Here is a 23,667-nt window from a genome sequence, read left to right as displayed (position 1 = left end):
CGCCGTCGCCCCGCCCCTCCCCGACCAAGCCTCCTCCTGCCCCACCCCCCGCCCCGCCCTAACCCCTCAGGCCCCGCCCCTGGCGCTGCGTGGCCACGTCCGGCAGCCCTCGCGCCCGCCCGCTCGGTTGCGGCGGCGGTGCCGGAGAGAGTCGCTGACTGACTGACGCTGGGACTGACTGACGCGCCGAGCGGACCCGCGGCGGGTGAGTGACCCGCGCGCGCTCTTCCGGGCTCTCCCTCGGAGGCTCCTGGGCCAAGCCGTCCGTCTGTCTGACCCTGTGGTCGCCGCGCACAGGCGCCCTGCTCGCCCAGGCCGCGGCCCGCTGCGCCCTCGGCACGGGCGTGAGGGGACCCACGCCGGCCCCCGGTCTTGCGGGTTGGGGGCGACCGAAGGCGGGTTGAGACTGGGAAGGGGACAAGGGAGGGTCTCCGGGGACCCGGACGAATTAGGGGAGTGTCGGGTTGGGGCGCACCCGGGAGACGCCGCAGCGGGGCGCCGGGAAGCCTGATCGGCTCGTCGGGGTTTGTCCCCTTGACCCACGCCGTCCCAAGGTGTCGCGCGTATCTGGCGAGGTGACTCCGGGGCCTGCGGCCCGGGCCCAGCCCCCGTCGGAGGAAGTCGGTCCCCGGCGGGGCGGCGTGCGCTTTTGGCACGCTCAGGGGCTCTGCCCCTTTCCTGACTGACCTCGGGCCAAGCGTCCCTTGGGTCACTTCTGCCTGAGTGACCCGTGGCACGTCTTGGGAGCCGAGTGTCACATTGGGCGGGATCAACCCTGGGGCCGCGGGGTTGGTCTGGACGGGGAGTTGACCTCGTCTGCGCCGAGCTCCAGGTGTACTAACTGCCGGGAAGTGCAGCCGGGGCCGCCGCGGCGCGCAGCCTTTGCGCAAGGCCTGTCCGTGTCATCCTGCCATTGCGGCCCGTGGCTGTTCAGTGTTACGTGGATGGTTCAGTAACCAGACAAGGCCGAGCGTGATTCAAAGAATTTAGAAACACGGGTAGAGCACTCTGCAGGTTATGAAGCCCTCTTGCTCTCACGGGCTCCTTCCAACAACCCCCGCTTGTGAAATGGGTTACTGATGGGACTCAGGTTAAGTGACTTGACCTTGATCTCACAACGACGAAGATGGCACAGATGGTCTTGGATCTGGTCTTCTGCCTCCACATTCTATGTTATTTAAGCTGCTTTCTTGACCCCTCTCTCTAAACTGTCCTCCCCAGTGTGTGGAAGCTTGAACTTTCTGGTTTTATGCGTTTGAATTTCTGGTATGGCTTTATCCAGTGTGTTTTGATTAAAATTTTAGCTCTCATTAAAAGTTCAGTTTTTTATGTGGGGTGGGAGGCTACGGAATAGAAATTAAGTCTGTGGTTTATTCATTAGTCTTTTTTTTTTCTTTTCTCAAAAACATCATAAAGTATAATCCTTTCTAGCCAGGAGTTTACAGTTCAATAGGACATTTGCAAGTTTACTTAGTGAAATTGGAAGAAGTTTTCTAAAACTGTAGCTAAGCTAAAAACTGGTGAGGGTGTGGCAATTCTGGGAGCCTCGGAAACTCACACTCATTCAATGACCTCATTAACTGGGGATATGAAGAGGGAAATCCTTTGGTTATCCCATTGTCTGACTTGATTTCCTTTTTTCCTTTGCTTGGGCCAGTGAGGTGAGAAGCCCTGAGTCACCAGAGTCTTTTGTGGGCTACTGCAGAAGTGACAGTGCCAAGGAAATAAGTTACAGAAAGTAGTGTTCATTGCCTTAAGCTTACCCCTCATCAAATCTGCCTAAGACTTGCAAAACTGGACAGCTGGGACTTTTGAGCTACTCTTGAGTTTTTTTCCCTTGACTTTTAAAAGCTGATTCTCTTCATAAGACTGTTGGGCTTTGCATCAGGATTGCACAAAAAATTGGAATATTACTCTTCCAGGAGGAAGATCTTTTTAAAATTGGAATTGTATATTTAAGCATAAAATTTAGAATTCAGTTTGTAATAACTTGACGAGAAGAAAGATGAAAAACTTGAACTGCAAATGACCTCCTTGTATATTGTTGGCCATATAGTTAAAAAGTTATAAACATTTAATGGAATCTTTTTTTCTGATATTAGCCAATGAGAGAATTAAGAGATCTTGGCCTGTATATCTGTTTTTTTAACTTTACTTATATCTAGTAGCTTTGTTATATGCAAAAACATAGGATGAAGGCTCTGTGTCTTTTGTATTAATCTGAAAATTTCTTAGGATATTTTTGTCCTGTTGAGAGGCAGGAACATTACCAAGTAATTGTTGCTAGGAATAAGTGAGAGAAAAGAGATGAATCTTTAGTTGGAGCCATTAATATAACTGCTTGTCTATAGGTCTTCCTTTATTTTATCCTGGATGGTACTCCCCCGGTTGCCAGTCCACCCTGCTCTCTGATCCATCCACTGTATAGGTTACTTTCCCACATTGACTCATGTATACACCATAAGATGTCATCTCCCCACTGTATTACACATTTTACAGCCAACTAATGAAGCTAAGTCCCTCAGACATTTTCAGGAGATCTTTTTGGAATGACTAATATGTTTCTACTTCAGAATAATAATGATTATTGGAATTTATTATAGATAAATTATAGATAATTATAGATAATTTAAAGGTGTATAGCTATTGTAAGGGCACAGTTTACAAATAGCCCATCAGAGAATTGCATCTAAATTGTGGCCATGGCAGATAGAGATGGAGACAGGAACTCTGACTGGGTCTTCATACCGACCACATCTAGATTCAGACCTCACATGGCAATATTCTGAACGGTTAAGGAGGCATTCAAAACAGAAATCAAATTCAGTAGGCTCTTGTCTGAATAGGTTTTAGTATTGTTTTGGTGTCATTTGAAAAGACTTTTAGCAAACATGCTTCTTTTTATATGATGTATATTTCTTTTAAGCAGGTATTTTACAAGTAAGCCATATGCTGTCTCAACCACCCTTGGAGTAGGAATTGCCCCAGAATAGGCATCTTCTTGCCATTTGGTGCCTGTGGTGTCATGGAGAGTAAGGAAGCTACAGATACACTGACTGTTTGTACTCCAAGATGATTGAATTTCTCAGTACAAAATGAAGCTGATTAGTCAGTTTATAACCGTATTTTCACTCACAACTATTCAACACTGAACAATTTGGTATGTATGTATATGTATCTAATAGGTACATATTAATTATGTTAGAAAGAATGAAACATAGTTTGTTTAAAAAAAAAGGGGAAATTATGGCCACATCTCTTTGACTATGAAAAGTCATTTAAACCTTTTGAGCCTCAGTTTAGTTTCTCTGTCTGAAAATGAGGTTAGTACTTGATCCTCTCTTTGGTGCCTTTGAATGCTACTAATAGATGTAATCAGGGGTTTCCATACATGTCTAGTTTGGTAAGATTGGGATTGGGCTTGGAAATCTTTTTAATGTGACCCAAGAGATTCTTGTTTGGGTCACCATGTCTAAATTACAGGCTAGACAGAAGAGGGCAGGACTGTCAAGGAGAGCAGAAAAATAAGCGAGAAGGATACATGAGTAAAGGGACAGCAGAAAAGGAAAGAAAGGTGACTATTCAGTGATAACTGGACTGTCAACTTTTTTTCCCCCATAAAAAAAACAAAACAAAACAAAAAGGCCTGTCAACTTTTACACCAGAGACCAAGTAAGTGGATATCCTCTTCCCTCTGCTGGGGAAGAAGAGATTACTTTTTGCCACATGAATAGAATTGTTTCCTCCCCAGGAGTATGATAGGCCTATTTATTGTTATAGTTCTTAGTAATTTTATAAAGGGCTCTGGGGAAGAATGATGGGTGGTCCCGCCTTCTTGAGTTAATGTAAACACTCTCAGCTTCCTGCCTTTCTCCAGAAGAGAGGTTTTGGAAGACGTATTGCTCCTTGTATTGTATTTGTTCGCATAAACCGGTACCTGAGGGCCCATGCTTAAGGCATTGTGCTGAGGCCTGTGGGAACATGCTAACCTCATTAAAACAGTTTGCCAGCATGTTTTAGCTAATCTGGTTGCCTGCTCAGCTCAGTAGCTGAGATGGTGTTTCTAAGGCAAACACCAGGACGCATAGTCTAAGTATATAGGTAACTGAAGGAATTGGTAGGACAGGATATTTGAAATCAGAACTGCCCTAAAATATGTGAAACGTAGGCTCTATCTTTAGCATTGCTGTCTGTACTGCACAATTAATATTTATAGTACAGTGCACATTGCCATGTTGTTTATCTTTTTATTTCTCCAACTCTCTCTCTGTATTGAAGACTGCTTGAAGTCCAGAACAAGGTCTTAGCCGTCTTTGTAGTCAGAGTCCATGAGCATGATAATAAATGTTTGTTGATGATAATAAATCATATGTAATGTCACCTGCACAAGTGTATCCATCCCTTCCTTAGATCCTGGATATGCTATTCTCTTTGGCAAGACCAGTACACACTGCTGCAGAGAACCTTTGGTCACCCGGAACAATTCCTAGGAAGTCTGGAGAACCGCAAAAGGGTGAAGGGAAAGAATCAGTGAAAACTGAGTGTGGGTAGAGAGAGGGCCAGGTAGTAGTGTTGGAAGGCAGATGGGAAGAGCAAGCCAGATTGGGACCTGGGTACTAGAAGTCCAGAAAGCATTAACCTTTCACTTCCTTCTTTTTCTGCAGGAAGGCAAGAGGCGGTTCAGGCCTTCTCTTTTCTTAGTATTGGCAGGTATCACACTAGTTAAAAGATGACTTAAGTTTAAAAAAACTTAAAAAACACTCCATTACTCTATTGCACACTTGGGTGTTTATCACCCTCAGCAAATTTCCAAGTGCCTGTGCTCAGGGTCCTGCTTTGAAAGACTTTGTGTTTGCAAAAAAGTTGTATTAGTGTACCCAAAAGAAGAAAAATGTGGGCAACTAAGTGCTGTAATTTTGCTTTTCTGCCTCTGCATGTGACCTTTCTAATGCATGTGCCAGGTTTGGGAGATACCAACACTTTCGATTCCAAATGCCTAAATAGGTAAAAGGAGGGAGCAGAGACATCTGCCTGTTTGGTGAGTATGTGCTGAGCCTCTGTCGTGCCCAGAGAATTAGGCTCTGAGAGCATCTGCAGAATAACAACAACAAACCCAGCAGAGTCCTTGTCTCCTAGGAGTTGGCAGTCACCTGGAGGAGACAGGTGTACATGTGCAAAATAGCAAAGTCACTTGGTAGGTTTATGACTGTCATGCTGACCCAGCTGTTCTGGCAGGCCAAGCAGTTGCAGAGCACTGAGGAACAGAAGGTGGGGGAGAACTTGACCTGAGCCCTGGGACTAGATAAATGAGAGGGTCGGGAGAGAAAAGAAGAAGGAAGGACAGAGAAGACTGAAAGGGGATGAAGAGAGAGGACAACTAGTAAAACCCCTCTCAGACCCCTGAGGGCTCTGACAACATTTTATCCACAAGGATATCGTCACTCATAAACAGACACCTTCTAGAATAGGGTTTCTTAATCTGAAATTCTGGGTCCATGGATAAACTTTAAGGGACTTTGGGTCCTGTAGAATGGCGTTTGCAACTTTTTTTCTTGTGATTACCTTGGAGAGAGTCCATTAGCTTTCATTAGATTCTCTGGGTAGGGGTGGGATGGATGGAAGGTGTTGCAGCCCAAAAAAGGCTAATGATTGTTCTGGCAAATACGTTTCTATCCATCTTAGGAGGTGCATGTCTTTGAATTTGTGATTTCAATTGTAGAAGTATTTGGATGGAAGATTAAAAACAGAAACTGCTAGGATGTTCCTTTGTAAACAAACAGTCTTTAACTGAAGACCAACTGTCATGGAACATGCACAAATGCATGTCCAAAGGACAGCATGTTCCCACATGTACACAGTGATCTGATCTGGTTCCCAGAAGGCTAGGCACAGGCTGCAGCTAAAGCACCTTCACTGGCTAGCATGAGTGAAACAAATATATAAGGCTCAAGGTCTGCCTTCAGTGTCCTTACAGTTAGTGCAGCTGATGAGACAAGTGTGCACTTGTCCAAAATACAGAGTTAAGTACAAAATGCTGGGGTGAGGTGATTTGAAGACATAGAAACTACCTGCCTCTTGGAACATCAGGAAGCTGCTGCTGCTGGACCATTGGAAACAAGGTATGAAACAGTAGGAATCCTGGCAGCCAGAAGGTCCTGGGCAGGTTCAGGGATAGTGGCTAATCTGGGACCACCTACCTTTACCATTTAGGACATACACATTTTAGAGACATATAAGACTTAGTACAGACAGCTGGAATGGTTAGCCACTGGTTTAAGGGGGTGTTCCTGCTCCTCTGAACCCCAGCTACACAAACTTGGCAGCCCTCTTGGTCCTCTAGGAGGCTCGGGTGCTGAGCTCCTGAGACCCCCCTGCCCTCTCCCTGCGTTAACTCGGGGAGCTCCATTCTGCCTTCTGTCTTCTGTATAGGTTTTTTTTTTTTCTTTGCATGGGCATGCACCAGGAATCTAAACGGGGTCTCCGACATGGCAGGCGAGAACTCTGCCTGCTGAGCCACCGTGGCCAGCCCTGTATAGGGTTTTGTTTGAAAGTATAGTTGTGTGTACCTCTGACAGTCCTGGAGTACCGGTTTCTCTACCTTTCTTGGCCTGTCATCTATATTGGACATTTACCCTCCCCATCTTGTCTAGCTTCCTTTTTCCTAAAGTTATTCATTTGTTATTCTGTAAACATGTCTGAGCTATTTGAATTTCCTCTTGATAATGATTAATGGAGACAATGATATTTGACTACTTCTGGAGACTTCTTGGAAATTATAGGGGTGCACTTTTTGTATTTTCACTTGATGTAGTTTGTGGGCCCTGCCTCATTTGAGAAGATGGACCAGGAAGTTACTTAATTTTATGGCTGCAAACTGTTGTGTTTTTTTGCTTTTGTGTTTGTCTGTCTCAGCAGATTGTGATCAATGTATCATTTTGGTTTTTTTCCTCCTGATAATAACTTAATGCCTGGGTGTGTTTCCTCCAAAATCTGTACACAGACAGGATGTGGGTACGTTATGAAATTGTATAACTTTTGCCTTCCTGTGGCTGACCCCTTTCCCTACAGGAACAGACATGAAGAAAACCTGCTGCTGCTATGAAAGAGAAGCAGGAAAACTGGAGGGGATGAGAGGGCTTTTTTCACAGGTGCAGATGCTGGTCTGTGCCAAGAGGATTATGTCTGCTTGTGGTAGAGGAGTGCTGACAGGCATTTGTTACCTTGGTTATTAAAAGTTTGCCTATACATTTCTTTTTTAAAAAGGGGAGTGGTGGGGTAAGGTGGTAATTTGACCAGTCAGACTTTCAAAGGTCTTAAAATCTTAAAGACATTCTGTCAGTAACTGTATCTGTGGAGTGTAAGGAAGCTAGTCTAAAATCAAGGCAATACAGCATTTCTTCTTTAAATAATATAATAAGGAGTGAGTTATTCGAGTGCAAAGAATCACGTTTGATCCCCTCAACAAAGCCATTCCCACTCACCCCCAGAGCAGACATTGCTACTATGAACTGCTGCTCAAAAATGCTTACTCACTAGCCAGCCATTTTTCTTATTTCTGAAATTCACTTTCACTGGTTTTTGTTCTCTTTGTTATCAGCTCTCTGAGACTACCTAGGTTTTGAGAATAGCTCGACTTCTGGAAATCATTCATTCACTCAGCACACCCTGATTGGGTGGGTGCCCTGTTTTACATAGTAGGGTACAAATACAAATGAGTTATAAACTGGAGAACTGACCGGTAAACAAATTCTGTAACAGGATACAAGTACTATAATAGATCATAAAAGGTTTGCTTAGGCAGCTTTTAATGGAACATGAGACCTTCAAAATCATCAAGTTCAGTGTTTCCTAGACTTTTAGGCAACAGCACAGCCCCTTTTTCAGAGGAATATTCATAAAAAAAATATGGGAGCTGCTCAGCTGAATGGGGCTCACTGCCTGTCCCGCTCTGCCTCCTGTTCAAGCCCATTCTTCCTGTGGCTCCCTTAAAAATGACTCTTACTTTGTAAATGAGGACATCTGACCTCCAGGGAAGTCATATAGCTAGCTAGTAGCAGACTTGGTAGTAAAACTTAATTCTGATTATTAGCCTGCTCATCATTTAGATACCAGACTAATGAACGGAATAATCAGGTATCTCCCAATTTGATGTTCCATCCCACAAAGAAGTCAGTCAATATGATATCAAGGACTTCACTTCTGTCTTGCTTTGTTACCGAGCATGCTTTACAGATGTAACCTACTAGGGATCCAAATACAAATAGGCCTCTTCCCAGGAATGTATTGTGACCCTTTTATTGTCAGCTGTGTGAACTGCTGAAGTGCTCCACCTGCCAAGAACCTATTCTCTTTTCTGGTAGAACCTCAGTTTCCCTAGAAATCTTTGTAAAGGGTATTTGATAAAGCTGTGAAAAGTGGTTTGAAGGATAGTGTCAATACAAATCTCCCCTTGTCCCTCTGTAATGACACTTGGGGAGGGGATGATTGGGTAGGAGTCTCTTGTCCCTTTTGAGCTACCTCAGCACTGCCTCTGCGGTGGAGCAGGGTTTCTCAGCCTTCGTACTATTGACATTGTGGGCTGTATAATTCTGTGGTGGGGTTGTCTGTGTATTATAGGATGCTCTGCAGTATCCTTGGACTCTGCCCACTAGGTGTCAGTAGCATTCCCCATTCCCCAGTAGTGACATTTCCAGATGTCCTCTGGGGGGCTGAGTAGCCCCTTGTTGAGAACTGCTGGGTTGGGGATTAGTTATCATGGGATAATAAATGCAAATCAGATTTGTCACAGGATCAAGTATTTCATAAGTTTTTCAGTGACCTAAAACATTTACCTAATTTATGCTCAAGGTCTCCTTGGAAGAGCATGAGCTATGTGCTCCTAAGGTGTTAGCCATTTTCATTTAGGTCTTTTTCAGACTTTATTTAGCTAGACATTCCAAGGTTTTTCTGTTCCTTTCTTGGTAGTTAGTGTTGACTTGGGCCACTGTAGGGCTTTTCATGGAGACAGGTATTGCCATTTCTTATCTGAAAGTACATGAGATTGATATTTACCTTTAAAGTGTAAGTGACATTTTCTTTATTAGTATCGTATGACATGTCACAGTTTATAGATCATTTATCTCATTTAATTTTCATACCTACCTGGAAGATTTGTTATTATTGGCCCTGACAGATGAAGAAATTGGGACTCTGAGATGTTAATAGCTGGTCCAAGGCCACCCAGCAGGTATGTGGCCGAGTCAGGGCTGGCTCTTGGGTGTGCCTCTCTAGAGCCTGTGCCTGAGACACATCCCTGCAGCCCTTGGCCTACATGTGGCCATTAGATTCTCTCCTGGCTGGGCTCAGGCCAGCTGACCTTTGTTGGATACCTCTTCTTGGTCCATCTCTAGAGATGGGCACAGAGTTCAGTACACAAGTCATCTCTTTTGGTGTTGTTTCAGCATGTTAGTACTGTTCTGTGCAGGGAGGACGTTGATGCGTATGCCTGCTGTTACATGATTCTAACAGATTCTTCTAGAGATTTTCAGATACAGAGATTTTGTCTCCATGCCGCAGGATGTGTACTGAAATTCAAATATTTTACATCTGCATCTAAATTCTTAGTCATATGTAGCATTCATCGAGGTTGAATTATCACCAAGTGACTGCTGCAATGGGGAGGCATGTCCTGGAAATTTCATACTGATAAGGAAAACAAAGAGCATGGCTGTGGAAATTCCATACATCAACGGGGCAGAGTAACACGTGGCTATCCAGTATCTCTTCCATTATCTCCTAGAAACTTTCACTGAGGAGCTAGAGTGTCTGGAAAGCTTTCCTAGAAAGATAGAATAAGGGCATTCTGCTAAGTAGTCACTGGGTCACTTTGTCTTTCTACCTTCTTAAGGGTGGCTATGAGGTGTGTTGCAAGTAATTTGTTGCTAACCGAAGTTTTTTATTTGTCTTTTAAAAATAAGTTTGATTGGGTTAAAAGATTTTTTGTATAAGGCAACTGTCACTCTTGGTGAGAGGCTTTCTAGAATGGAAGAGAGGGGTGCCGATACAGCCAACTCCTGGCAATTCCATGTTGTCTGCCACCAGTTTCCTCTCTGCTCCAGCCCCTGGCAACTCCCACAGGACACTGTCATTCACGTGCAAATCCTGCCAAATATACTAGGGGAGGAAAACCATGGAGAACCTCCAATTCCAAGAGCTGTGGTTGTCTTGTCCATTAGAACAAGGAATCAGAAGTTGGTTGACTGCTCCTTAGGTAGAGGCAGGGCGTGCTGGGAAAGGAGACTCCCCTTCTCTGAGAAAGTCAAGGAGCTGCCTCTGCTGATTCCCGTGCAGCCATAGACAAGCCTGGATAGGATAGGGCCAGATGCTTGGAGTTCCTGGTTCTTGGTCTGGACATCCTCTCCCCTATCCCAAGTCAAACTCCCTGAAATCTGGGCAGTCATTGTGGAAAATCCTAGGAATAACACCTCACGCTGTAGGCTTGTGGAGCCAATTAGCCAGTTGTCCAAGCAGTTTGTGTGTCCATTGCAGTACCAATATTCCAAAGCAGAATATTTTTTTATCAGCAGAAAGATAGGCCTGCTTAGCTTTAAAACGTTCAACACACAGATTGCCATGCTCTTAGGTTCTTTAAAACCCCGTCTTCCTTTTCTCTGTAGTTACTATGGCAATGGGTGCTATAGAGATGTACTGCCCGATTGTGACCTCCCCCTGGAGTAGGGCTTCACTGTTCATCAAGGTTTGGTGGGTCTGGCTGTTTCCCCCCAGGCACCAAGCCGTGGGTGTGCATCCTTCCCTTTGGGACCAACTGTCCCCAGCCTTGGCCTGCCCTGCAAATCAGCAAAGCAGGGTTCAACAAAGAACAGTCTCTTCAGGTTGCTGGTAATCTGAGCATGCCAAGGTGAGTGCCATGAAGAGAGGTAGTGAGCATTTCTTCTCCGAGTATAGGCTTGAGCTCACTTTCCTGACTAAAAAACTAATTGTGCTCCATGGTTTGGAAAATCCCTGTGCTGCATGGATAAATGCAGGGTGTACCGGCATCTCTGGCCCCACAGCCACCAGCTGCAGCATTGCCAATAGCCTCTGGCTATGCCACACTAATCTCACCTGCGGGCATCAAGGAGCACAAGCCCTGCCATGGGAAGAATCACACTGCCTTGTGATTAACTTGCCTGTTACCTCCCTGAGTGACCTTGGTTCTGTTCCTTAATTCCCTTGGTCTCAGCTTGGGACACAACTGTAGTGACTTAGCCTGCAGGTCCCCAGGTCTGTTAGCCTTCTTGTCCAGCAGGCACTATCTCCTAGGGCTCCCTCAAGCCTGGGTATAGAGAAGCTGTGAGCTCTGTGAGCTCTGAGCTGAAAGCACTTCTAGGTTTTCCAAAATGGAATTTCAGTAGACCCATCCTGATCACCTAATGGCCTTCTTCTCACCTCTGAATGCTGTCCAGGGCCATGGCTCATGATAGAGGCTCAGGCTACCGGTGACAGTTGTGCCTGGATGAAAGGAAACGTGACTGGCTCTACTTAGTCTCCAGGACACATTCAAGATTGCTCCAAAGCTGGAATAGTTTTCCCCTGATGGGTATCTTGGGAGGATCCAGGGTTTGGTAGCATTTCCTGTTAGAACCAGAGCTGTATATCTGGTCCTAAGCTTTGTTTTCCTTATAAAAATCTGTTCTGACCATTTGAAAATTCAGTCAGCTCCCTTTACCCCCCACTCCCTTTCAGGTGCTCCTTAGGGATAAAAATTCTTTCCTTCTCCTCCCTGAGATCTCTTCTTGTAGAAGATGAGGTGGCAGTCAGGAAATGTTGAGCCTCTCATTGAATTCCTGGTAGCAGGAAGTGTTCTTTACCAGAGTCATCCTTAGGGCCAGCAACCGGGGGTTCCTGGCCCCCTTGCTGGCGCTCCTTTTAGAATTTCAGTGTTTCAGGTTTCACAGTATCCTCTTTGAATCCTTGCTCAGCTGTATTTGAACTTGCTGGAGATGAGCACCCCCCTACCCTACCTCCCTACCCCTCCCACCCCGAAGTAAAAACCTGCAAGAGAAGCCTTGTACTTCCTGAACTGGTATCAGTTATGAGGGTGCTGAGGCCTTTAGTTTATAGTGGTTTTTGCTTTCTGGTTGCTTCCTGCCCTGATATGCAAGTACATGTGCAATAAATCCCATTCGAATGCTTTGGGATCACTTTCACAGCATATACTGCCTGAACTTGCTCTTTATCAAGTAGTTGATTATTGTCCGTTCAATGAACTGTGTGATTGAATTTACAGTTATTAAAATGAAAGGAGTGAAGATTGTATGTGAGATTTCCCGAGGAATGGCAGCTCCAGAGTTCAGAGGAGACATAGTACACTTATTTACATTCAGAAGCTGTCGACCTAGAGAAGGGATGAAAGCTGATTTGGCCCTGTCCATTCCCAACGCTGGGTTTGGCAGCTTCAGCAGCATCTGTGATGTGAGTCTTCTAGCCTGTGGCCCTCACTTGCCTCTCCTGGAAGGAACAGGTGCTCTCCCTTGCTGATGCTGCCAGGAAATGGTATCTAAGAAGATCTCAGATGTACCTGCCTAGAATTACCTGTGGACTCACTGGATTTCAGCTTTCTTCTTGGTGTTTCCTAATCAACCAGCTACTCATTTTGGCCAGCACTGTTTTCAATTAAATCAGTATCTGAGGCAACATTACAGTTTATGAAATATATAACATAACACGTTAGGTCATTTAGTTTTTACAGCACTCTCAAGAGAGTGAAGCAAAGAGGGTTTTGTTACCTGATTTGTGGACAAAACTAAGTCTTCAAGAGGTCATGACTTATCCACAGAGCTACTAAATGTTGAGACTCCAGATTTCAACCCCAAATTTTTAGCTCTAAAGGACTGTGCTCTCTGTGCACAGAGAGCCACCTTTCCTCTCCAGAAGGTGAGCTGGGTCTAGCAATAAGCAGTAGTGAGCAGGAGCCCAGAAGTGGCCCCAGTGACCCAACAAGGTTACTGAGCTTGTGTCTACCCTCTCTGAAATAGTCTAGCCTCCCTGAGGCCTGGGAGCAGGGCAGGGTGGCCAGGTAGCTTGATTACCTAATGAAAGCAGCAGCTCGTACCTCTGGGTATCAAGTCACCAGATGAGAGACAAAACTGGATCTAGCATGGAGCTTACCCTTATAAATGCTGGATTTTAGATGGTGCTGAGGAGAGTGAGTTTGTCTCTAAGCTGCATGCAGAGACAGGGCATTTCCCCTGTTGAGAGTTTCTTGGTGTCCTAACAAAGTCTGCAAAGCTAACCTGGAGCATCGACTAGATTGCTGTCTCTTAGGGTAGACTGGCTAGTAAAGGTCTCTGTGTTCATTCTCATTCTTTTGGCAACATTTGTTAACATTTAAAAATTTTTTATTGCTATACATTATATATTCACATAGCAGGTAACCATCCAAAGTGTATAGTGAGTGGTTCACAATATCATCATATAGCTGTGTATTTGTCATCACAATCAACTTTTTCCTTGTGAAAAATAACATATGAAAAAGCAATAAATTTCAAACTCCTAATATTTTTAATGAGATGGTATTACAGTCATCTTATTTGATCATCTCAGTTGTTTTGGGGTGTTGAATACTGGGCAAGTAAGTGCTAATTCCGTTTTACAGGTGAAATTTAAGGCCCAAGAGCTGTAGGGCTCTAAAGAGAGGTCCTTTCTACCTCTGACTTGCTCTCTCCTGCTGTTTGTTCCTTTCCTGGTATCCTTTGCATTTGGTATTCCCCATATCTTATGTAGGTTTATGAGTAGAATGTTGGAATTGATATATCCTTTTTATGTACACGAATTCAGAAAAGGGTCCCTAGTGATGGGTAAACAACCCTACTGTTTATATCTGATAAGGCCTGATGGGATTGTGTGGCACTGTTACGAACTGACCAGCCTGATTTGTAGTGTTAAACAGAAACAGGTATTTTTGCTCAACAGTAAAAAGCCTTTAGGGCATAGAGAAAGGAGGAACAGATCTCATAATGCAGGAAAAGGGAGAGTTTAGGATCCTCATATTGTGTTTATCATCTAAAAATATTTATGCAGCACATAATTGCATATGGTTTCTGTCAGAGGTAATACTTCCTTCTTGAATTGTGACCCTCCTGAATGTCATAATACAGGTGGGTGGAGAGAGGTCATAAATATGTACACACTGGAAAGGTATTTGTTCAGATGAAAGACTAGAAGACACCCACACACCCACCCAATTGGGGGCAGTAGGACTAAAGCTCTGCCAGTGTTGAGAGCGAGACCTTCAGATAGAGGACACTGGTGGCCTCACTGTCCCCAGCTGTGGCTAAGAAGAGTAGCCCAAACTGCTCTCAGAGGTGGGCAGGGTGGGGCACAGCCTTACTGGGAGCTGGGGGGATGTGGGACCGGTATATGGAGGCATCAGACGGTGCCAGGGTCTGGTGTGCAGCCCGCAGCCCAGGGCAGGGGTGCCTACATCTTGGAGCTGAGGGAGCTGGGGACACTGGGGAGCAGCCGTGAAGACAGACAGAAAGCTCAGTAAACTGCAGCAGCCAAGCTGGACCCTGAGGGGCACACAGGCCCTGGCCGGCTTAGTGGCAAGGGAAATATAAACAAGCCATGAGTTAGAAAATCCAGACCACAAACAATCAAAAGCGGGAAAGAGAAAAATCAGAACTGAAGAGAGAGAGAAAGCCAGATATCGTACCAGTTAATTGATAAACATGTACCTAATTAAGATTATTATTTTATATGGTTTCAGAATTTAACCTTGTTAATTCTCGTTATTCAATACATATACACACACATACACACACCCATATTTATAACATTTAGCTGGCTTTCTCAGTGGGCATTTCACCTAAGCTTTTATAATGATTACAAATCAGGCTGGAGACCTTAGGGATGCTGGCCTCTGGGAAATGTGGCATGACATCAGTGCTCAGTGTTGTGAGGGTTGAATGAGGTGTGCAGTGGGGTGACCCTCACTGTTGATTTCATAATTCGAGGGGCCCAGAGCTGGGTGGAATTGTTACATTCCAGGAGCTGGTGATCAGACCTTTCCTTTTCCCCTTCATCCACTTTCCTCTCTTTAGTGCTGCCTGAGCACAGCACCCTGCTCCCTCTCTTTCAGTCCTGGTTTTTCCAGGGCAAAGAAAAAAAGAATGAGAAAGAGAAACAATGAGGGTTGTTACAGATGAAGTCTTTAATGCTGCTTTTTGGGTCTCCAGAGGAAAATGAGTGGTAAATGCTGGACTTAGATTTTGTTCTGCCAGCAGCAGTACTAAGGCACCTGAAGTTTGACTTGGGTCTCTGTGGGGGAGGATTTGACACCTTTAAACATACCTGTTGTTTCAGAAGCCCTAATGTCTTGAGCCTGCAATTATTCAGGAGCAAAAGCTGTGGAATGAGCATCCAGGAGCTGGCAGTCATGTCTAAGAACCTCTTTTGCTGGCAGTTCAGGGATAGGAACGTTACTGCCAGCAATGGTCAGGTCCCAGGTGACAAGCCAGGAGGGCAGGAATTTTGGAGGTAGATTTTATAAATAGAGAGTCACGGTTTTCTGGAAGTGGCAAAGAGAGAGGCAGGTTGACCTTTCTGGAATTTGTGATAGCAAAGTAAAGAGGACCTCGAGAACTTCCTGTTGATTAGTTCAGTGCACGGTCTTGGCTGCTTGGTTTAGCACAATTCCTCTCTTGGTTATTTTTACCTCTCCTTTCTTTCTTTATTCAGGAGAATGGAATGCTTTATATAAAAGAACTCAGTTAGTTAAAAACAATATACAGAATTCTAGTATTGTAGCTTTCTAGGTCCGTTCCTGTCATTGTCAGTACACTTACTCCCCCCTCCCCCCCCCCCGTTTATTTAGGGCTCCTTTTGTTTTCCTTTATGGTGTTTTGTAGTATTTGGTACATAGGTCTTGCACCTTTACCTTTCATTATATTTTTTCCTGAAATCTTAGTTTTTTTCTTGATGATATTATAATTGGTATTTTTCTTGTAATTCTATTTTCTGTGGTTTATTATTAGCATAAGTAAATACAATTGACTCATGAACTTTGACCTTGCTAAATTCTGGCAGCGCTCTTTGAGAGTCTATTTTTTAGATTCTTTAGGACTTTCTATTTACACAAATCATTTAGCTGCAACTCTTAACCACATTTAGGTGTAACTCTTCCTTCCCAATCTTTATGCATTTATTTCCTTTTTTGCCTTTTTGCATTGGTTGAGGATCACCAATAGAACATGGAATAAAAGAAATAAGAATAAATATCTTTCTTTGACCCTGACCTTTGATCGAAAGCATTGAAGTTTCCCTGTAGAGTGTAACATGAGCTGTAGGTGTTTTGTCAACGTCCCTGGTCAGATAAGGATGTCTGGCTTTGCTAAGAGTTTTCATCACAAATGATAGCTTAATATTGTCAAATGGTCCTTTTGCATCTACTGGAAGGATTATTTATTCCCTCCTTTATTCTGTTAATATAGTGAATTACATTGAGTGATTTTAATTCAAAAGAGTTCCCTCTTCCTCTGTTTTCTTTGTGTAGGATTGATACTATTTTTTGCTTAAATATTTGATAGAATTTGTTGTTGAAGCCATCTGTACCTAGAATTGCCTTGTGGGGAAGTTTTCAATTATAAATCTAATATCTTAATTGATATAGAGCTACTCATGTTTTCTATTTCTCTTTGGGTCAATTTTGATAACTAAGGTTTTCCAAGGAACTTGTTTATTTCATCTCTGTTGTCAAATTAATTGATATAAAGTTTTTTGTGAGTACATCTACTTATAATCAGTGTATGGGATCCTTTTTTCCAGATATATTTGTGTGTCTTTTCTATGCCTGGACCTCTTCGGTAGACTTGTCACAGCTGCCTTGGTGTTGAGGAGTCATACCCTCTGCTGTTAGGCTGTATGGGTTTTCCTAACATCAGTGGGACTATTTATCATTTTGGTGGCTTACTATTAATATTTCTTGACATATGCCCCACAGTGGAGTCTTTTTTTTAGATCTTTTTGTTTTTGTTTGGTTTTGTTGATTTTGAAAGGTTGATGCCTAGAAAGGGTCTATGTTTACAATTTGGGTCCTGATTTTCCAGCGAGGCCAGTGGTTCCTGTAAGGAAAAAAAGGATTCAAGTGTTGGGGTGAGCTGGACTAAGTGTGAACATGAAGCTTTTCAAAGAGTGAAGTGAAGTCTGCATCTGCCATTGCAAGGTGCTCTAAGTGACCACATTAACCCAGCAACTCCCCAGAGGGACAGGGGTGGTCCCAGGCCACTTTCTCTGCTGCCCCTGGCCTGTGTGGGTCGACTGTTAACCAAGCTTCCTACTGAGAGTGTCCTCACTCTCCCACTTGTGTACAGATGGTGCTTTCAGTCTATGCTGAGGACTTAAGATTCTTGCTGCCAAGTGGGATGAGCCCTTATCTTTCCTTCCAAGTAAAATTGGTGAATCAAGTTTCTGGTTTAGGGAACTCTTGATATAATGGACAATGGATTACTTTTGAGGGTTTTTTTGGTCCTCCCTTCTTTCCTTTCCTTTTTTTTGTTGGAAATTTATTTATTTATTCAAGTATGTTGTCTATTGGAAGTCTGTGGAGGAGCTTAATCCATATCTGGCAAGGCCCCCTCAGTAAAAGGCTCTTAGGGCAGCATCCTGCCCCCTTTCAGCATTTCTTCCCGGGCTACCCCCTTGACCTAGAGGCCCTTCCTTGCCCCCACTACGTCCTGTCTGATGTCAAAGGCCCAGGGGAGGAAGTCTTTCCAAAGGCTTCATCTCCATTTGATTGCTGAGGGCTTGTGCATCCTTCTAAGACTTGTATAATACACCATACTCGGCCTCAGTATTACTGGAGATGACAGTGTATCTGACCTGGCGTTGAGAGAATGTCCCATTTTCTCTGTAGCCTGCTATTTATTTTCTGGGCATCATTGGACAACATCTCCAAGCCTGTCAAAATGCAAATACCACCAATCTTAACTACCGCTCTTCAAGGCTTACTGTGTGCCGGGTGCTGTGCTAAGCTGCACCCTGTTTGTGCTTATTTAATCCTTTTGGTCCTTAACCCTATTGCATAGATGCTAAAGCGAAAGGTGAGAGAAGGCTCAGAGAGACCATGCCAAAACTGTGCCACAAATATGAATCTGTGAGATGATAATGTAACTAACTGTTTGCCTGGAGGAAACTCAGAATGAATTTGTACCAATATATTAAGAAGGCTTCTATCTATGTGAGGGAATAGAAATTGTTTTTTATTTTCTTCTTGTGTCTTACAAGGACTGCCTCTTAACACCTCCTTGTCCCCCCTCCACAACCATGAAGCTGTTGGTGATGCACTTAGAAAATGTTAAGGAAATGAATAGTGGTTGAGGTAGGAAATTGAGGTCTCTTCTTTCCTTGGCTGGCTCAGTGTGGCCCCAAGATTTGTGCCTCTGTCTTTGTGAGTTACTTTGTGTGATCTGCTGCTGTTCTCTGGAGATTTCTTCAAATGGGCCACCCCTTCCACTGCTGGAGCAGAGGCTCCGAGGAGGAGGATGAGCTGGTCATGCGGTGGGACCATTTTTCCCTGGCTGACGAAGGCTCAGCTCTTGCAGCAGGCACCAGCAGCTGATTGGCCAACACACACTGCTTCCTTCAGCCATGCAGAGTCCCGAGTGGGCTGGGAACAGTCTGCTTGTTTGGTGACTCAGATGCGCTCACACGGGCTCCTCGGGCCTTCCCAGCTGCTCTGCTCTGAAGCGTGTTGCGGGGAACAGCCCGGCCCGTGCCAGTTAGTGCCTGGCTCCTGCTGCTCTCGGCCCACGGCCCACCTGACCTTTGACAGGTAAGGAACAGCTGGCCTCAGACCTGGCTTGTATGTAGAATCTGTGTGTTGCTTGCTAGCCTCAGGGCTACTGTGCTGCTGCTTTTTTTACTTTGTTTTATTTTATTTTTAGGTTATCTGTAATATTTTTTTATCATTATCCTTTTTTTGGTAATTTTTAATTTTGATATAATTTCACACAGAAAAGTTATAATAGTACAAAGAATATTGTGAGCCATTGATTGCACACCAAGTATGGAATGTTCATACGTTAAGAATGTACGTGTTGTATGTTGATTGGTTTTATTAATAAAAATGAAAAAAAAAAAGAGAGAGAATAGTACAAAGAACCCCTGTATATCTTTTTTCCAGGTCCACTGACTTAACATTTTGCCTCATTTGCTTTCTTATTCATTTGCCTGTATGTGTTCACTCCCTGTCCACATGTACACGTGCATACACAACATATACTTTTTCTGAACCAGTTGAGAACCAATTGCAGACCGTAGATTCCTCCTAAATATTTCAGTGTGTATTTTCCTAAGACAAAGACATTGTTTTGCCATAATTACAACACAATGAGTTAAAAAAAAAAACAACACATTCAACATTAATGAATCCATAGCCCATATTTGGATTCTTCCCGTATTCAGATACGGTCCCAGTAATGTCAGAGCCTTACTTCTAAAGAAGTAGTTCTGGGGTGCATGGGCTCTCCCTTTCTCTTGGTTACGTTGGCTCTGAAGTGTTTGGGAAACACTGCTGAGGGCCCCGCATCACCAGCTCTGTGTGTCTCCCCCAGGACCAGAGGAGTGAGTGTCTGGAACCACACTCGGCAACATGTCAACAGAACTGGAGACATCAGAGGGGGTAGATGAATCAGAAAGAAAGATCTCCGGGACCACAGAAAGGGAAAACCACACCAGGTAAGCAAGGGAGGCCTGCTGGACGTGGTCAGGGTAGTATCCCAGCACTCCTGGCCGCACTGCTGGTGCGGCACTGAGGACCCAGGGGCAGAGGGTCCACAGAGATACCACCCAGCACCCTCAGCTGCTCAGCTCCATTTCTAGGGTGTGTCCTCATCCATCATCTCATCCAGGGAGGTGGGACAGACACGGCTAGGAATGCTTAGAGAAACTGAGATTCCTTGTCCTTCATCCTTTTTAAAAACCTAATAAATTTTTTTCATGTGGGTGAGAAAGGATGCCGGAGGCAGAGCAGGCACCTTTTATAGCATCTGCTACTTCCTAAAAGATGGGAGCAACTCTGGCTCCCCTCTAGGACAGTGTTTTCCTTTACTGTGTAAGGCCAGAAGACCAGTTCAAATTATCAGGGCCTGTTCTTCATTGTTCTTAGCCTCTCATTATAGTCCTATCATTGACAGGTTCTTTTTTTTTCAAATATCTTGAGTAATTGCTAATAATAAACTCATTCTCAGCAGGTGGCTGGGCGACAGGAGCCAGTCTCCATAAGAAGCCCACATGGGCTGCACTGTGAGAGGGCAGAGTTTGTCTTCTCTCTCGTGGGTACATGAGCCCCTTGCCCAGGTGCCAGCATTGGTAGGCTCAGGCCATCACCACCTCCTCCTGTACTGGCCTCCATGGTACAGCTCTATCTGGGGTAATTTTTTTTTAAGCAGCACAGTGCCAAGGTCCCAGCCCCAACCCCTCTGGCCTGTTTCCTTTTCATCCTGCTCAGCCTGGGTGGGCCCAGCCAGTGTAACTCTGCTGAGGCCACAGGTCCATAGGGGAGGATGGCAGTGGGGCTGCCCAGGAGGCACATGGTCCTGGCCCTCTACAGTAGCAGGGCTTGGGGACATGCTACCAAAGGTTCCCTGGAGAAGGTGGCAAGCACCAACAGGACACTAGTTTTTGGTGTTTTACAGCCACAGAAGCAAAGCATCATTTACTCAGGTGTTCATGGCACAAACACGTACAAATAAGTTGGAGGAGGCGGCCACAGTCATCCCCGTGTGGGATGTCATCTCGGCCTGCGCAGGGCTGCCAGGCAAGACCCTGGCCATCAGGCTGGAGTTAGGTCTAGTCACCCTGGAGTCTGAACGAGGTGGTGGGTCAGGACTGGGATAGCACACTCCTGCAGCTCTATGTGGTCCTTTCCCGGGAGCTGAGAAGGGCTGCCCACTCATGTACCGTGCCCCCATCTCCACAGAATGCCCGACCTCTCCGAGCTCCTGAAGGAAGGAACCAAGGAAGCCCATGACCGGGCAGAAAACACCCAGTTTGTTAAAGATTTCCTGAAAGGCAACATCAAGAAGGAGCTATTTAAGGTTTGTGCCCTCAGTCTCTGAAGAGGTCAGGGTAGTAGAGTACCATAAGGGGCGTCAGGGGCCTTAGTCCCTTCAGGGAGGTCCCTTCGGAGCTGCCTGGAACTCAGCTCCTGTCTGAGGTCCAGCTATAGTTCTCATGACTTAAATGGCATTAATAGGATGATGTAAACGAAGCAAAATATTCATGTCCCATAGAATTCCCTGTCATTCCTTTATGAAACTTCATAGCTTCCTGGTATGATAGACAACTCTCGACATAAGAAGGGGTCCCTGGTTGAGTCTAGGGATGGAGCGTGGAGGGAGGGTACCTGCACCATGGCCTTCAAGTAGTGGGCCCCCGAGAAGCCACCAGGCCCCTGCAGCCCTCTCAGTCTCTCACATCGCCCTTGACAGCTGGCCACCACCGCACTTTACTTCACATACTCGGCCCTCGAGGAGGAAATGGACCGCAACAAGGACCACCCGGCCTTTGCCCCCCTGTACTTCCCCACAGAGCTGCACCGGAAGGAGGCACTGACCAAAGACATGGAGTTTTTTTTTGGTGAAAACTGGGAAGAGCAGGTGCAGTGCTCCGAGGCTGCCCAGAAGTACGTGGAGCGAATCCACTACATTGGGCAGCAAGAGCCAGAGCTGCTGGTGGCCCACGCATATACCCGCTACATGGGGGACCTTTCTGGGGGTCAGGTGCTGAAGAAGGTGGCCCAGCGAGCACTGAAGTTACCCAGCACGGGCGAGGGGACCCAGTTCTATCTGTTTGAGAATGTGGACAATGCCCAGCAGTTCAAGCAGTTGTACCGGGCCAGGATGAATGCCCTGGACCTGAACCTGAAGACCAAGGAGAGGATCGTGGAAGAGGCCAACAAGGCCTTTGAGTACAACATGCAGGTACTGCTGGGGACAGCCAGAAGGGGCCCGGGGCATCAGGGGAGATAAGGACTGTGCAGGTGAAGAAGGCAAGTTGTGCCACCAGGGGGCAGGTGCCCACTAGCCAGGTGTGCCAGCCTGGGGTGGCAGAGCCTGAGGAGTCAAGATAGGGGTCCACGAGCATGGAGCTGCCTCTCCCATCTCAGCCCAGGATTCTGGTCTGGAGGTCCAGGTAGTCTCTTGCTTTTAGGGAAGGATTGTTACTCAGTAAGTAACTCTCAGAGAGTAAGGAGAGTAACTTGCTTTACAAGTAGCCTTTGGTTGAGACCAAGGTTGAGGTGACTAATTGTGCCCCAAGCTCTGCACAAGCCCTGTCAGGGAAGGTGGACGTAGGGGAACAGAACCCTGGCCTGCCACCACCAGGCCTCCCAGGACCACGAGGACGGGTTAGCCCTGTGTGACTTGTTCTCCTGTGTCCTGTTTTTCTCTTCATTATGTTAACACATGTACAACGTGAAATTTTCCATTTTAACCACTTTCAAGTATACATTTCAGTGTTGTTAATTATATTCACATAGTCTGCAACCATCACCACTATTCATTACCAAAACTTTTCCATCTCCCCAAATCTACCTTTCTTTTTAAAGATCCCCAGTGGCTGGAAGTGGAGAAATAACCTGAGCCACAGGACTGTCCTGGGTAACCTTTCAGGCTAGGCAGCTCTTTGACCCTACCAGTCCCATTCCTTGAGCCACCTAGGGAAGGCCAGGCATGGGTTCTGAGGCCAGGGAAGAACCACCTCAGGTGGCAGCATTGGGGGCAGAGTGCCAACCAGCATAGGGGTGGCTGCCCACCTTGCCAGAGTGCCCTCCACGCGGGGAGGGAGGGTTTGCTCTAAAAGCAGAATAATCAGTTAAGCAACAGCTCAGTGCCACTTCTGCTCCTGTAGATATTCAGTGAACTGGACCAGGCTGGCAGCTTGCTGGCCAAAGAGGCCCTGAAAGATGGGCTCCCTGTGCATGATGGGAAGGGAGACGTGCGCAAATGCCCCTACTATGCCGCCGAACAAGATAAAGGTAGGCCTTCTGCTTTGCAAGCTCCCCTTTCCCACACGGCATGTCCACCCCTCTCCCCCCACTAATGCTGTGTCTCCTCTTGGCTCTGCCACACAGGTGTCCTTGAGAGCAGCAGCTGCCCCTTCCGAACGACCGTGACAGTCCTGAGGAATCTTAACCTTCAGCTTGTTCTTGCCACCAGTGTGGCCCTGGCTGCTGGACTGCTGGCCTGGTACTATCTGTGAAGGAACCCCTCACGTCACGCTGGCGCCTTCCTGCCCGAGTGACCACTGGCCCTGCCCCGCCCCACCCCTGACTAAACTACCACCTCAGGTGACTCTTTTTTTTAACGCTGGGTTTGAGAAAACAAGCAACCAATAAAAGCCAGACACTATAGCCTCTGTATGGCAATCTTCTGTGTGCCCAGAAGCTGAGGTGAGGTGCAGACTCATCATCCCTCCAGCCCCCAGGCCGCTGCCATGGGCTACACAGCTCCATGGGGAACCTGGTTCTGACCCCAGGCATGTTCCCTTTTCCTTCCTCTGCTGGGAGCAGAGTGGGCCTGTGCTCCAGGTTGCTGAGCTGTGGCAGGCAAGGGGGCTATGCAGGGTGCTGCCCTGGGAACACCCTTTGGTGGCCATCCTCACCCTTCTCAACTAGAAGAGCCCTGA

The 23,667-nt window shown here is 45.8% G+C and overlaps 1 protein-coding gene across 4 annotated transcripts; it reads left to right on the top strand.

Annotated features, from left to right (window-relative positions):
• Positions 1 to 80: 80 nt before the first annotated feature.
• HMOX2 (heme oxygenase 2) lies at positions 81 to 23,392 on the top strand. 4 transcript variants are annotated; one of them, XM_077141946.1, is made up of 6 exons: positions 81 to 205; positions 19,593 to 19,716; positions 20,960 to 21,077; positions 21,471 to 21,962; positions 22,891 to 23,017; positions 23,114 to 23,392. In XM_077141946.1, the coding sequence occupies exons 2-6, from the start codon at positions 19,631 to 19,633 to the stop codon at positions 23,239 to 23,241; spliced, it is 951 nt and encodes a 316-aa protein (XP_076998061.1). In that variant the 5' UTR covers positions 81 to 205; positions 19,593 to 19,630; the 3' UTR covers positions 23,242 to 23,392. The 4 variants fall into 4 exon arrangements, with proteins under 4 accessions (XP_076998061.1, XP_076998064.1, XP_076998062.1 ...); XM_077141949.1 differs by lacking the exon at positions 81 to 205 and adding an exon at positions 5,784 to 6,119; XM_077141947.1 differs by lacking the exon at positions 81 to 205 and adding an exon at positions 10,703 to 10,897.
• The last annotated feature ends 275 nt before the right edge of the window (positions 23,393 to 23,667 follow it).

The sequence above is a fragment of the Tamandua tetradactyla genome, chromosome 23, assembly GCF_023851605.1.
Source record: "Tamandua tetradactyla isolate mTamTet1 chromosome 23, mTamTet1.pri, whole genome shotgun sequence".
In the NCBI taxonomy this organism is placed as follows: domain Eukaryota; kingdom Metazoa; phylum Chordata; class Mammalia; order Pilosa; family Myrmecophagidae; genus Tamandua; species Tamandua tetradactyla.
The sequence above is the reverse complement of the archived record's forward strand: the minus strand, read 5'-3'. Positions and strand labels throughout refer to the sequence as shown.